Raw genomic sequence first — 13,649 nt, 5'->3', positions numbered from 1 at the left:
AACATTGACTTTATAGGAAACACAGGAGATAAAGTAAAAATTAAATGACATCACAAAGAAATCATTATTAGACTAGCTCAGTGGAAAATTCTACAGGACAAATATTTTCAATGAGTCAATGCCATGAAAAAAAACAAAAGAAGGGAGTGTTTGGGTTCTCTTCTAGATTAAAAGAAATTCAGAGACATAATAACTAAAGCAATGTTTGATTCTTAGTGGGTCCCAATCTGAATAGCTATCTCAGTTCAGCTGCTGTAACCAAATTCAGGAGTTCCACCTTGCTTGCAGGGCATGTGTTCCAAGACCCCCAGTGGATATCTGAAAGTTTGGATAGTCCTGAACCCTATATATGCTATGTTTTTCTCTATACATACCTATGACAAAGTTTAAAAATTGTAAATTTACAAATTAGGCACAGTCAGATAATATCCAAATGGCTAGCATTATTCCTTTTGTACTTTGGGCCATTGTTAAGTAAAATAAGAGACACTTGAACACAAGTACTGCAACAGAGTGACAGTTGATCTGATAATCCAGACTGCTACTAAATGACCAATGGGCTGGATACACTGGACCAATGGATGACTCAGATCCTGGGTGGAGTAGAGCCAGGGGAGTTGGGGTTGGATGAGAAACTTCATCATGCTAATCAGAGGGATACACAATTTAAAACTTGATTTAAATCTTTAAAGACCTGCAGTGCCAGGTCTTAGCTGCAGCACATGGGATCTTAGCAATCTTTCTTGTGGCATGTGGGATCTAGTTACCTGACCAGGAATCAAACCTGGGTCCTCTGCATTGGGAGGATGGAATCTTAGCCACTGGACCACCAGAGAAGTCTCCCAAACATGTTTTTTAAAGATATGAAAATGGTCTGTGGTTAAATAAATCTTGGAAATCTATATTAAACACATTTAACCAAGTTTATTTCATACAGAACTACTCAGAGCCTCAAACACATTAAAAGCCATTTCACATGGGGTGACTACAGAATGAATTCTTTTGTTAAGCATCCGTGCCCACAGAATTCATGAGGAGTAGCGACCTCAAAGGGACATGTTTTAGAACATGTTTCTTTAAAGATTTATCAGTAAAGACTTGTGAAAAATTATATCTGTAAATTAAAAATGCAGTGATAAGGGCTTTCCTTAAAGTTGTGACATTGAGAATACTGTTTCTAGTTTATAGCAACACACATACAGGAATAGAAAAACAAGGGTAAATTCTTTCTCTGATATGATCTAAGGTTTCAAAACAACTCACCTTGAAGATCTGTGAACTGAAGTTTCCACAGATGGAGCTGCTGCTACGTATACCTCCGGAATCTAATACGAAAATTGCCTCAAGCTGTCAGGCAATGCAGGCGGTGGGAGGTGGGGAGGTGGATAGGGAGTGGGGTGGGTGGGCCGGTGGGCGTAAACAAGAGCTCTGTGGCTGACCAGGAACAACCAGGCTGATTATGATCTTACAGGAGGATATAAGGTTTCATTTGTTTTCAAATGCTGGGCCTTGCTTTGCTTATACTTATGGGAAAATAGAGTTATAGCTTTCAAGTTTTGGCTTTTGGTATAACGTATTACTTGGCTTAAAACTCAACATTCAGAAAACTAAGATCATGGCATTTGGACCCATCACTTCATGGCAAGTAGATGGGGAAACAGTGATTTTATTTTTGGGGGCTCCAAAATCACTGCAGATGGTGATTGCAGCCATGAAATTAAAAGACGCTTACTCCTTGGAAGGAAAGTTATGACCAACCTAGATAGCATATTCAAAAGCAGAGACATTACTCTGCCAACAAAGGTCCGTCTAGTCAAGGCTATGGTTTTTCCAGTGGTCATGTATGGATGTGAGAGTTGGACTGTGAAGAAGGCTGAGCGGCGAAGAACTGATGCTTTTGAACTGTGGTGTTGGAGAAGACTCTCGCGAGTCCCTTGGACTGCAAGGAGATCCAAGCAGTCCATTCTGAAGGAGATCAGCCCTGGGATTTCTTTGGAAGGACTTATGCTAAAGCTGAAACTCCAGTACTTTGGCCACCTCATGCGAAGAGTTGACTCATTGGAAAAGACTCTGATGCTGGGAGGGATTGGGGGCAGGAGGAGAAGGGGACGACAGAGGATAAGATGGCTGGATGGCATCACCGACTCGATGGACATGAGTTTGAGTGAACTCCGGGAGTTGGTGATGGACAGGAAGGCCTGGCGTGCTGCGATTCATGGGGTTGCAAAGAGTCAGACATGACTGAACGAATGAACTGAACTGAACTGATACCTTATTATAGAAGATTGTGAGAAATACGCTGCATGGATCTTAATTTCATCGTTAAAATTCCTATTTTTTTCCCCAGAAAACTTGAGACAAGAGTCAAATATAAAAAGCTGTCATCTCTTGAGGCTAAAGATTTGGCCAAATGCACCCTAAATTCTAAATCCTAACAATAGAGCAATAATTTCTCTCATAAATGTTGAATAATTTGGCTCTTTTGACCAGACAATAGCTTGATTGCATTGCATTGCATTTCTTGACTTAAAGAGTAAGAGGACAATAGCAAAAAATAGGCAAAGAAAAAAGCTCTAGGCTGGAAGATAAGGCTGGGGTATGTATGAAATTAACTGCAAGCACCCACTGAAGGCGCCCTCAGGCTCTAACTCCCAGTGGGGGTAGGGAAGTCCCAGGGGTGTTAGCTTTCCAGATGACTTAGGTAAAGTTATGGGAGAGTTCCATAGAAAAGGAATCAAATGCATCCTCAATTCTGATTTAATCACATTATTGCTTAAGAATACAATATGAAGTCATTGTATTCTTGAACATTTAACTAAACATGCTTGAACACCTTTGTCAGGTACACTAGCAGCCACTGGGAATTCAACAGGTGAACAAGGCTCCTGCAGAAGCTAACAAGCAGCCACTGAAGCCCCTGAGTGGGGAGCAAAACAAAGGAAATAGAGTGTGTTATGATGGTCCCAATAGCACTTTTAGATTAAATGGTCATGGAAGACCTCTTAGGAGATGACTTGGAAGGTGTAGGTGGAAGAATGAAGAGTTAGATATCCAAAGAACTAGGGGGTAGAGGATGTAGAACATTCCAGGCAAGTGCAAAGACCCAAGTTATAGAAGAGCTTGACATGCTATATAAACAGAAATAAGTCCTGTGTGGTTGACAGTGTAAAGAACAATGAGAGTTCTAGAAGATAATGCTTCAGGGACAAACAGAAGCCTGATCATGTAGGACAGCACAAGACACAGTAAGGACTTTACTCTGGGATAATGGATTTGGACTTCTGAGCTCCAGAACTGGGAGGGAATAAATATGTGTTGTTTTCAGCCACCATCTTTGTCATATTTGTTACAGCAGCCATAGGAAATACAGGTGGGAAGAAAATTGAGTTTACCTGTACTCTCAAACGTCTAAGAGAAACAGGACTGTTAAGTGATTGATGTCATTTAATTCATAACATAGTAGATTCATCACTGAGTCAGTGTTGTGGTGCTCAGCATTGTGTATCTAAGAACTCATTCTCCTTGATTCATGAGGCATGATCAGATTAAGGAGGGTGAAAACATATTAATTCACAAAAGAGATACAAACCACACCACCAACTCACTGGCTTATTTATGGAAGCAGAAATACTAAATGCATCAGCTTACTCAGATCAGCAGCTAAGTGCTGCTTGACTTTGCTTGGGAGTTGTAAAGCCAGAATGACGACAATGAGCTCATTTTATTGCCTAAAGTTACCAAATCTCATAGCCTGATGCACTCATCTCTATGGGATGAGAACATTTACACTGGTCAGATGAATCCACTCTCTCCTGACTATGTTGGTACATTCTGACAAATTCTGGCTGGTAGGCAGTACCTTTGTAAAGTCCTCAAAGTCCTTCTGAGTGCATCACAAGGATAATGTCAATTTACATCATCTTCTCAGGTAGTCTCACCAGGAAGTGAGTCTCACCAGGAAGTCTCACTTCATCTTTCACTCACTGATTCTTTCAAGAAATAGTATTCAGATCTTACTAAATGCCAGATACTTCACTAGGATTTCAGACACAAAGTAAGCTAAAAGCCCTATTTTTTCAGAAATCTTATTTCAGTGGATTAGGAGTTTCTATATATTTCTTCTGTAAATAGCAGGTCTCACTCATGTCTTAAGATTTCATGAACTCCATTTTTGCAGAATAATGTTTCCTTACCCTCATGGTCAAATTTAGGGATGATCCAACTGAGGACCTATAAAGCAGTCAAGTCAATTCAATGAAAAATTCTACAATCTGGACAATTTTAGTTATGTCCTATTTTGATCATTTTATCTAAGTATTAATATTTCACTATCTAGAGTGAAACTCTCAATCTCAATAATTTTTACATTCCTACAAAACAGAGGAGAGTTTTGGCCACCTGTGCAATTTGCAAGAAAGGGATTTGTACAATGGGTGGTGCCTTGCAGCTCCTAGTTTTACTCTATGATACATTGCCATTGAGTGCAACTTAAGTTTTCTCAAGTCCCAAACTAAAGACTATTAAAGAAATCATAAAGTCACAACCATGCCATCCACTCTCGTTTGCATACAAAAATTACTTGTACATCTAGCCAATAAATCTCTGGTTATGGAACTATAGGGGTTTTTTTATCATCTCTTCCATGAAAACCATGTTTGGTAAACTTCCCTTCTTGGTTTGTTGTGGTATAAATCAAGTTTGAAAGTTAATATAAACTGGAAACTAGTATAAACTACAAAGGACTAGTGGATAAGTGGTTTTTCTGGGTGACCTACAAGAAGTCACTCAGCTCCTGGCCTCAGTTTCCTTGTTTGTAAATGTTAAATTTTATGTCTTTAGTTTTCTCAGTTCTATGATTCCATGATTTTTTGAGAATCTCTGGTAAATATCACCACAAAAAGTTAAAAGTTATTTCGTTTCTTTATAAGGAATCAGATCCATTTTATGGAAACCCTTTGGTGAAATTCCATTTTGAGTAGTTTTGAGGCCATGACCATACAGTAGATATTGTCCCTGCTGTTATGAAGTGTTCAAGAGAAGGGAGAGGCAGCATTAAATACACTCAGGAAATCCACAATGACGTTTATGAAACAACTTTTTAATTTCAATTGTATATTTACAAAAAGACAGAGAATAAGCAGCGGGAAGGCAGGAATGATGCCTGGTCACCTCCCACCTGAGGGTGCAGAAAGGGGCCATGGACAACATGTATGTGTCAGACTGATCTTCCCTGCCATTATTGATAAGAGCAATGGACAAAAGGCTTCAGTGAAGGAGGTCAGTCTATTTGGGAAGAGGCAGACGATCTGTTCAGTCCATGTGCCTGAGGAGGAAGAAGGCCCAAGTCAGCCTATTGAGGCCTTGGCTCTTTATAGGCTGAGGCCCTTCTCTTGGAAGTTTTAGGCCGCCTTCTCCAGGGCATGTAGGGGTCAGGGGGATGATACCTGGGAAAACCCCTATGGACCTCAGGGACCCGTTGCTGATAACAGGGTGGAGGGAAGCGGGGCATAGGCGGCTGGGGACCATACTGAAAGTCACCTTGGACGGCAAATTCTGTTTGGGTAGATGGGGGGACATCTGAATGTAAATAGTTTAAGGAGAATTGATCTGACTGGAAAGGATGGTCTGAAGAAAAACAGGTTTCCTGGGGACAGAATGGGAATGGGGGCATCACCTGGTGTAAGGGGATGGGATGACGTTGTGGGGACAAGAGCGGAAACAGGGGTGGGCAAGGAGGCGTGGGGAGCAGGGGTTGGCGCCCTGGGAGAGGCAAAGGTCTGGGCAGAGGGCAGGCCGGCTGATCTCCGCAGACCAGGGGCTGCCTCTCAAGCCTCCGGCCAGGTCGTCTTCTCCCAGTGCCATCCGTGATCCACGTGTCCACTGGGTCCCGCTGGGGCAGCTCTACCCCCCAGGCGTCGGCCACGTGGGCCAGCAGGAGCTGGGAGAGGTGGCGGTGTGCGTACTGGTTCCAGTGCACTCCGTCCGTCTGCAGGTACTTTCCTGTGTGGCGGCGGAAGTGGAAGTGCAAGTCCAGCACATCGAAGCCGTGCTTTTGGGCCTCGGCAGAGCTGTAGAAATTGGCTTCGATCACACTGATTTTCACGGAGGAGGAGGTGAACTGGACCTCGGGCGGGACGAAGCGGCTTGTGATTTTGTCGCCCACGGGCATGGCCGTGTTCCACACCAGGAGGCACGACTCGGACAGCACCTGGCGGAGGCGCCCAAACAATCTCTCCAGGTTCCGCCGGTAACTAGGCCAGAAGTCCTTCCCGTACCTGGTGATGTCCCAGAGGCACGAGTTCATGATGACCAGGTCCGGGTGATGCTCGCTGGACTGCAGCTCCTCCAGGACGTCCTCCAGGTAGTCGGAGTACACGCGCGTCAGGAAGTAGAAGCGCACCAGGTGCTGGCCGGAGCAGAACTGGCGCACCTCGCGGTAGTGCGTGCCGTTGTGCATGTGGCCCTGCTGGCCCCCATGCACCAGCTCATCCTGCTCGAAAGTGTGCTCCCCCTTGGCCTTGAGCTGGCTGAGTGTGAGCAGGCAGTCCTTCTGCAGCAGGAGCACCAGATCCTTGTACACAGCCCTCTGGACTGAGTCCCCCAGGATAACCACGAACTTGTTGTGGAGCAGCTGCCGCACTTCGGAGGTCAGTAGATGGACCATGACGTCTGCACCGCCTAGCTCTTTTCTTTCACTCAGCGGGTCTGCGGAAGGCTAGGACAGAAGGAGAGAACGCATGGGAGGGACCCACCTCCCACAGGACAGGACGCAGGAAGGTACAGTAAGGTGGGCCCGCCCTGTGACTGGGCTGGAACTCTGGCCTGGGGCGTCTGAAGGGCGGGGCGTCACTACCCTTAGCCCGGAGAGAGGGGAGCCTGGAGCCAGAAGCCCTGGTTGGCCCAGAGGAAGTTTCTGCCTGAGACTTGACTTTGAATACCCAGGAAACCCAAGTTCCATGGCCAGGAAGGGCCCCCGCCCTCCCCAGCTGGAGGTGCATCACCCGGTGCCTGGACGCAACTCGGATGCCTGACAAGTGAAGAATGGTTAGGCAAACTCTGCAGAGGTTAAATAATGAGGATTATGATTAAGCAAGAACACGGAGTGTCATATACTGTTAGCTGAGCAAGTTACATACCATATATGTGGCCATATCACTGAAATGGTGTAAAATAGCCATGCATACTAAGTTGCCTCCCACCAGGCTTCTCTGCCCATGGGATTCCCTAGGCAAGAATACTGGAGTAGGTTGCCATTTCCTTCTCCAATAGATATGCATAAAATGCATAAAAGAAAGAAAATACACAAAACCAGCTTTAAATAGGATAGTAGGATCATGGGGGCCTTGCTTCCCCCGTCCTCTTTTTTGTAAATATACTTTACATAGTCTTAAAATCAATTTTAATGAGAACTTAATGTTTCTTATAAATGGAACTTGTAAAAAATAAAATTATAATTCACAAGTGCTTCAGCTGCAATATTCTTTGTTTTTCATTTGAAGGAAATTGACTTTGGCATAAGAAATATATTGAGCTAAAGACCAATGAGAATCAATAGAAGAGTTCTCTGTCCTCCCCTCATGTATCTAAAAGCAAGATATAAGTTTTCTGAGGAAGGTCACCCTTCCCCCACCAAGGAGAGAAGCGTCAAGAAAGAAGAAGACAAGGAACTGTCAATACAAAGATGAGTCTGCATAAACAAACCTTACTAAAATAGCCCTTATTTCCCATTAGGAACCCCTTACATCCCCTTCTCCACACTTTATTATCCTTGAAACACAATTCCCTTTGTTCTCTGTTAAAATGGTAATATAAGTCCAAGTCTACCTAGTTCTTTGAGTTCCATTACTTTTCTGTGAACTGTTGTGCACACAGATATTAATTTAAAAACTATATGCCTTTTCTGTTTATCTACGGTAATTTTATTCACAGGGCCCCAGATACTAACTCTAAGAGTATAGAGAAAAAGTTTTTTCTTCCCCAGAACACTGAATAAGCTGTTAAAAGTTGTGAAACTCATCTTCAGAACTTCAGATTGAGTTTATTTCAAGCTGCCATTTACAGCCATATCCACTAATGAATAAACGCTGGAAACACACTAAAATACTACTAAGTCTCACATGGGGAGGAACATGGCATGCCCTTCACACACTTACAAAGAAGCTGTTAAAATCTGCTGTGGTTTGATATTTGTAGGCTATCATGCATTAGTAAAAATTTTAATAGGTGTGGTGGATAGCTATTAATAAATTACACATTTGGTTTTTAAAAGCTATACTATTTGTGGTTTTAAATGAGTATGAGCCCAAAAATAAAAACATGAAGATGGGTAGAATACAAAAGTGTTCCCCTAAGAGAACAGTTAGAAATATTGGCTTATTTGAATCTTCATTCAAAAACATCTGCTATCAAATAAGAAACTTAAAACCAGGATTTTGCTCATTGTAGTACAACAAAATTAAACATAATTAAACTCCAAATCCCACTGGGGCTCAGGCATATTCTCTAGTTTATATTCACTTATTCACCCACCTCACACTAGTTTATCTTCACTTATTCATCCAACTCACACTTACTAAGCACTGACTAAATGCTCCACATGGGGCTTCCCTGGTGGCACAGAGGTAAAGAATCTGCCCACCAAGCAGGAGACATGGGTTCTATCCCTGGGTAGGGAAGATCCCCCGGAGAAGTTAATGGCAACCCACTCTAGTATTCTTGCCTGAGAAATCCCTTGGATAGAGGAACCTGGCAGGCTCCAGTCCTGCTGCTGCTGCTGCTGCTGCTAAGTTGCTTCAGTCGTGTCCGACTCTGTGTGACCCCATAGACGGCAGTCCACCAGGCTCCCCCATCCCTGGGATTCTCTAGGCAAGAACACTGGAGTGGGGTGCCATTGCCTTCTCCAATGCACGAAATTGAAAAGTGAAAGTGAAGTCGCTTAGTCGTGTCTGACTCTTAGTGACCCCAGGGACTGCAGCCTACCAGGCTCCTCTGTCCATGGGATTTTCCAGGCAAGAGTACTGGAATGGGGTGCCATTGCCTTCTCCGGCTCCAGTCCATGGGGTCGCAAACAGCTGGACACAACTTAGCAACTACAGAACAATAACAAATGCTCCACATGGGGTATATAGAGATGTGTAAAACCTGGTCTTGCCTTTCAGGAGCAGATCGGATATATTCATTGATAACTGTAATACAAAGTTGAGAATGCTACAATGTTAGTTGCTCAGTCATGTCTGACTCTTGAAACACCATGGACTGGAGCCTGCCAGGCTCCTATCTCTAGGCAAGAATACTGGAGTTGGTTGCCATTTCCTTCTCCAGGGGACCTTCCTGACCCAGGGATCAAACCCAGGTCTCCTGCATTAGCAGGCAGATTCTTTACCATCTGAGCCACCAGGGAAGCCCATAGACAAATAAACAAAGGATGTGAAACTGGTTTGTAAACAGAGCTGGGCTGCTGGGGCGATAAGCAATCATGGCTGTGCACAAGTGCCAGGGTGCCTGTTCATATCCAGGTCAGGATGTGAGTCTGGTCTGCCAAAGCAGAGTGAGACACAGGCAGAATGGAGCACTGAAGGCGGCCAGTCAGGAGGAACCTTTGTATCTGTATCTGTCTTTGACTGGCTGTGTGATCCTGGGCTAGTCCCTGCCCTATCTGGTGCCAGGGTCCTCTCCCGTACAATGACAGTCCCGGGTTTCATGCTGCAGACACCCAGTTTCACCTTCTAGGCCAGGCAGGGCTGGTCCTTTGTGCTCCCTGGGATTTGAGTGTGCAGTGAGGAAGAGAGTCGAGAGAGAAGAAATCATCAGAGAAGGGTTGGAGTAGAAAGGAAATATGGACGAGGGGGTGTGACAGAGCATCTGGAAGAGCAGACTCAAGGCCCAGACGGGAAGCGGCCAGAGGCTCTGGGCCAGCTACCTTCAAGTGCCATGAAAACAGAATGAGCAGGTACAGTGGACGTTCAGGATCTCTGCAAACAGGACTCCTCTACCCCAGACCCAAGTCTCCAAAGTGTAAAGTGAAATCTTTCCCCAGTGTTTTCAGGGTTCCCATGCTTGCTCCTTGGAATAAAAGCTATGACAAACCTAGACAGCGTATTAAAAAGCAGAGATGTAGTTGTGTGCGAGTTGGACCATAAAGAAGGCTGAGCACTGAAGAACTGATGCTTTCGAATTGTGGTGTTGGAGGAGGCTCTTTAGAGTCCCTTGGACTGGCAAGAAGATCAAACCGGTCAATCCTAAAGGAAATCAACCCTGAATATTCATTGGAACAACTGATGCTGAAACTGAAGCTCCAATACTTTGGCCACCTGATGAGAAGAGCAACTCATTGGAAAAGATGCTGATGCTGGCAAAGATTGAGGGCAGGAAGAGAAGGGGGTGACAGAGGATGAGACGGCTGGATGGCATCACCGACTCAATGAACATGAGTTTGAACAAACTCCAGGAGATGGTGAAGGACAGGGAAGTTTGGCGTGCTGCAGTCCATGGGGTTGCAAAGAGCTAGATATGACTGAGTGACATGTCAGAGCAACAAACGCTACCCCAGTTCTATGTGCCCTCTCTGGGTTGGACTCTGGTCATACTCTGTCCTAGTCCCCTAGGGTAGAGGACACCATTCCTTTCCATTAGAATTCCCTCCCCTAGGGTGGCAGATGTGACAACAGAGTGCGGTCTCCTTCAGCGGTACTGTGTTTACAGGTCCAATACATTCCTTCTCTGTGTGTGAAGTGCCCTGGACTTGAACTCATGGATGTGAGTCAAATTTGCTGCTTAAAAGTTGTGGAGAATGGAGGCACTTAAGTATATTTGTGAAAAACAACCCTTTTCATCTGTAATTTTCCTCAACTGTAAAATGGGACTTTTAGCACCCACTTCAGAGATTTGATATGAAGAAGTGGTTAGAACAATGTCCTGATAAATAGGGTGGATATGAGTTACTATTTATAAAGCAAGTTCAAGAACACTTGGATAATCATCTGTAAACGAGGGTTACACTATTTGTGCTGTAGAGATCAAATGACAAGAAGCAAGTGAGATTCTGAATAAAACAAAACTAATGTTATTTGAACAGATACCGATGCCAAATGCTTAGCAAATGTTACCCGATTTGTGAGATAAGAAGGATCCTCATGTGATGGAAGTGAAAGTCACTGTTTAGTCGCTGAGCTGTGTCCCACTCTTTTTGACCCCCTGGACTGTAGCCTGCCAAGTTTCTGTCCATGGAATTCTCCAGACCAGAATACTGGAGTGGGTAGCCGTTCTCTTCTCCAGGGGATCTTCCCAACCCAGGAACTGAACCCACGTTTCCGCATTGCGGGCAGATTATCATCTGAGCCACCAGGGAAGCCCACCAGGGAAGATTTAAAGCTACTGATGGCAAATGTCCCTGTGGGAGATAGCCCTTAGAGCAGAACCCCCTGCAGTCTGAATCCCAAAGCTCAGGCTCAGGTCAGGGAGATATTTGAGGGGGAGATGAGAGAAGAGTGCTTCAGTGTGCCTTTAAGCATAGACAGGAAATCCTTTGGGCTTCCCAGGTGACTCAGTGGTAAAGAATCCGCCTGCCAATGCAGGGGACTGAGGTTCAATTCCTGGGTCAGGAAGATCCCATGGACAGAGGAACCTGGCAGGCTACAAGCCACGGGGTCACAAAGAGTTGGACACAACTCAGCGACTAAACAGCAGCAGCAGTAACAGGTAATCGTTTACTCTGCCTGCTCAGGGGAGATGATCCATGTGACCTTAGGGGGTTGGGGAGCTGCAAGTGAGAATACAGATGTTGGGTTGATCAAAAAGTTCCTCTGGGTTTTCCAAGGCTGTTGTGGACAAACCTGAAGGACCTTTTTGGCCAATTCAATATAGATAGATATGATCTCAAGCAAGAGACCTGTAAAAATTAAAACACCTGTGTTTTAGAATAGCCAAAACAAATTTCTACAGATTTTAGAGCCTCACAGTATTTGAGAAATTCTGGCTGTCTTATATGCTGACCAGTGAACCTAACCCACCCAGATACTGTTACAAGGGCTTAGAGCCAAAATCAAGCAAAAATGTCCAGCTGAGAATTTCTTGCTGTTCTTCTGCAATGTAACATGCAGACTGGACTGTAGAAAAGAAGGGAGGAGGAAGTGACTGGGAAGAAACATTCCAGTTAGAAGCTGAAACTGAAAGGAAATTCATGAAATTCTTGATAAACTTCCTGTCACAACTGTAACAGGATTAACAAATCAGACCTCTTCAGGACCGTGGGAAAAAATCATTTAAACTAAGATGTCAAGCATGAAAAACAAAACCTAACAAAAACAAAGTAATTTTTTCGGGGTGGGGTGAATGAAGAATAATTTGGAGAGCTGAATCTTCTCTGGTCTAAAAAAAAAAAAAGTTGGCAAGTTTCATTTTCAAAGCTCCTTTGATTTATAAAAATGAAACAAAAAAAGAGATTTGAAAACTATCAGTTCAGTGATTTTTTTTGGTCTAAGGGTTTTTCTTTGCTTCAAACTTGCAAAAACTTAACAGCTATTTTATAGATTAATTGACTCGTTCATTAAGAAATTTATTGAGAACCAGATATAATGCTAGGTGCAAGGAGTAGATATAAAAAGGCAGTCTCTTTCAAGAGGATGAGTAAAAAAGTGGACACATAAAAATATCAGTTAGAACTGATGATGTAAATGAAATATCAAAGCTGGTATGAAGTCAAGGAGGAGGGAAGAGGAGATAAATGGATGATCAGTGCAGTCTGTGAGTCCAACCTCAAATTAAAATCGATTTTTAAGAGTTTTATGATGATTCCTCAAATTTTAATTGTAAGCAGTTTCATATTTTTCTGTTTTCAGAGTAAAATTTGGGCTTTGGCTAATGCTCTGACAGAAATATACATTATTAATGGCTACTATTGATGCTACAATAAATTATTTTGAGGCATCTTGCTTAGATTTCTGTTCGGGGATAATTAATTTTTAATGGCTTCATAAACCATCATTTATAAAATCATTGACTATTGCATTATAACTATCACAAACCAAACACATAGCATTTGGTTTTTTATTAATCAGTGGGTTGTAGAAATTACATTAGTCTTTTTTCTTTTCTTATTGATTTTTGGTAACAGGAAGAGTGGCAAAGATATATAGGCCAGTTACTCCAGCGACCCTACGAAAGTCTTAAATCACAGAGGTAATTACTAACAATTAGGATGCTGTTTTGATTAGTTGTAGAAGTACTTTACCTAGTTCAAAGTTTCTTGCACATGACTAACCATCTTAATGCAACATTGTACTAGGCATATTAAATAGATCATTTTCTCCTAACTGCATTTTTAGTGATCAAATCTATGTTTGAACTATCTAAGATTCCCTTAAATGTTAATAGAACAGATAGTGCAAATAAGAAAATTATTTTTCATGAGCTCACCTGTACAGCATACCAATTCTTGATATTTGTTTAGTTTTCTAAGTGGAATTTAATCTTGTCAGAAATTAAATTGGTATCATCTCAAGTTTCCAAAGGAAAGAGAAAAGCAAAAGATTCAAACTTCTCTTCTGAGGATGGGGATTTCTCAAGAGACTGACCTTTTGATTTGGGCCAAGTCTATAAACATGAAAATGGAAATCATGCAGTCCTATTATTTTAAAAAGTGGTTTTAGGTG

At 43.1% G+C, this 13,649-nt stretch overlaps 1 protein-coding gene and 1 long non-coding RNA gene across 13 annotated transcripts in view; both read right to left on the bottom strand.

Annotated features, from left to right (window-relative positions):
• Positions 1–1,327, bottom strand: part of LOC129641681 (uncharacterized) — a 38,641-nt gene extending 37,314 nt beyond the window's left edge. The window contains exon 1 of the long non-coding RNA XR_008709401.1: positions 1,264–1,327. This is a non-coding gene — a long non-coding RNA (uncharacterized LOC129641681). The remainder of the gene's footprint in view (positions 1–1,263) is intronic.
• A 3,750-nt stretch (positions 1,328–5,077) lies between these two features.
• The window catches only part of PCED1B (PC-esterase domain containing 1B), a 149,438-nt gene continuing 140,866 nt past the window's right edge, over positions 5,078–13,649 (bottom strand). For all 12 annotated transcript variants that reach the window (XM_055581781.1, XM_055581748.1, XM_055581739.1 and 9 more), the window contains one exon: positions 5,078–6,715. In XM_055581781.1, the coding sequence (XP_055437756.1) occupies positions 5,351–6,664 (1,314 nt within the window). In that variant the 5' untranslated portion in view covers positions 6,665–6,715 and the 3' untranslated portion in view covers positions 5,078–5,350. The remainder of the gene's footprint in view (positions 6,716–13,649) is intronic.

This window comes from Bubalus kerabau, chromosome 1 (genome assembly GCF_029407905.1).
Source record: "Bubalus kerabau isolate K-KA32 ecotype Philippines breed swamp buffalo chromosome 1, PCC_UOA_SB_1v2, whole genome shotgun sequence".
NCBI classification, from domain to species: domain Eukaryota; kingdom Metazoa; phylum Chordata; class Mammalia; order Artiodactyla; family Bovidae; genus Bubalus; species Bubalus kerabau.
Note: the sequence above shows the minus strand (reverse complement) of the source record. Positions and strands in the feature narration are given on the sequence as shown.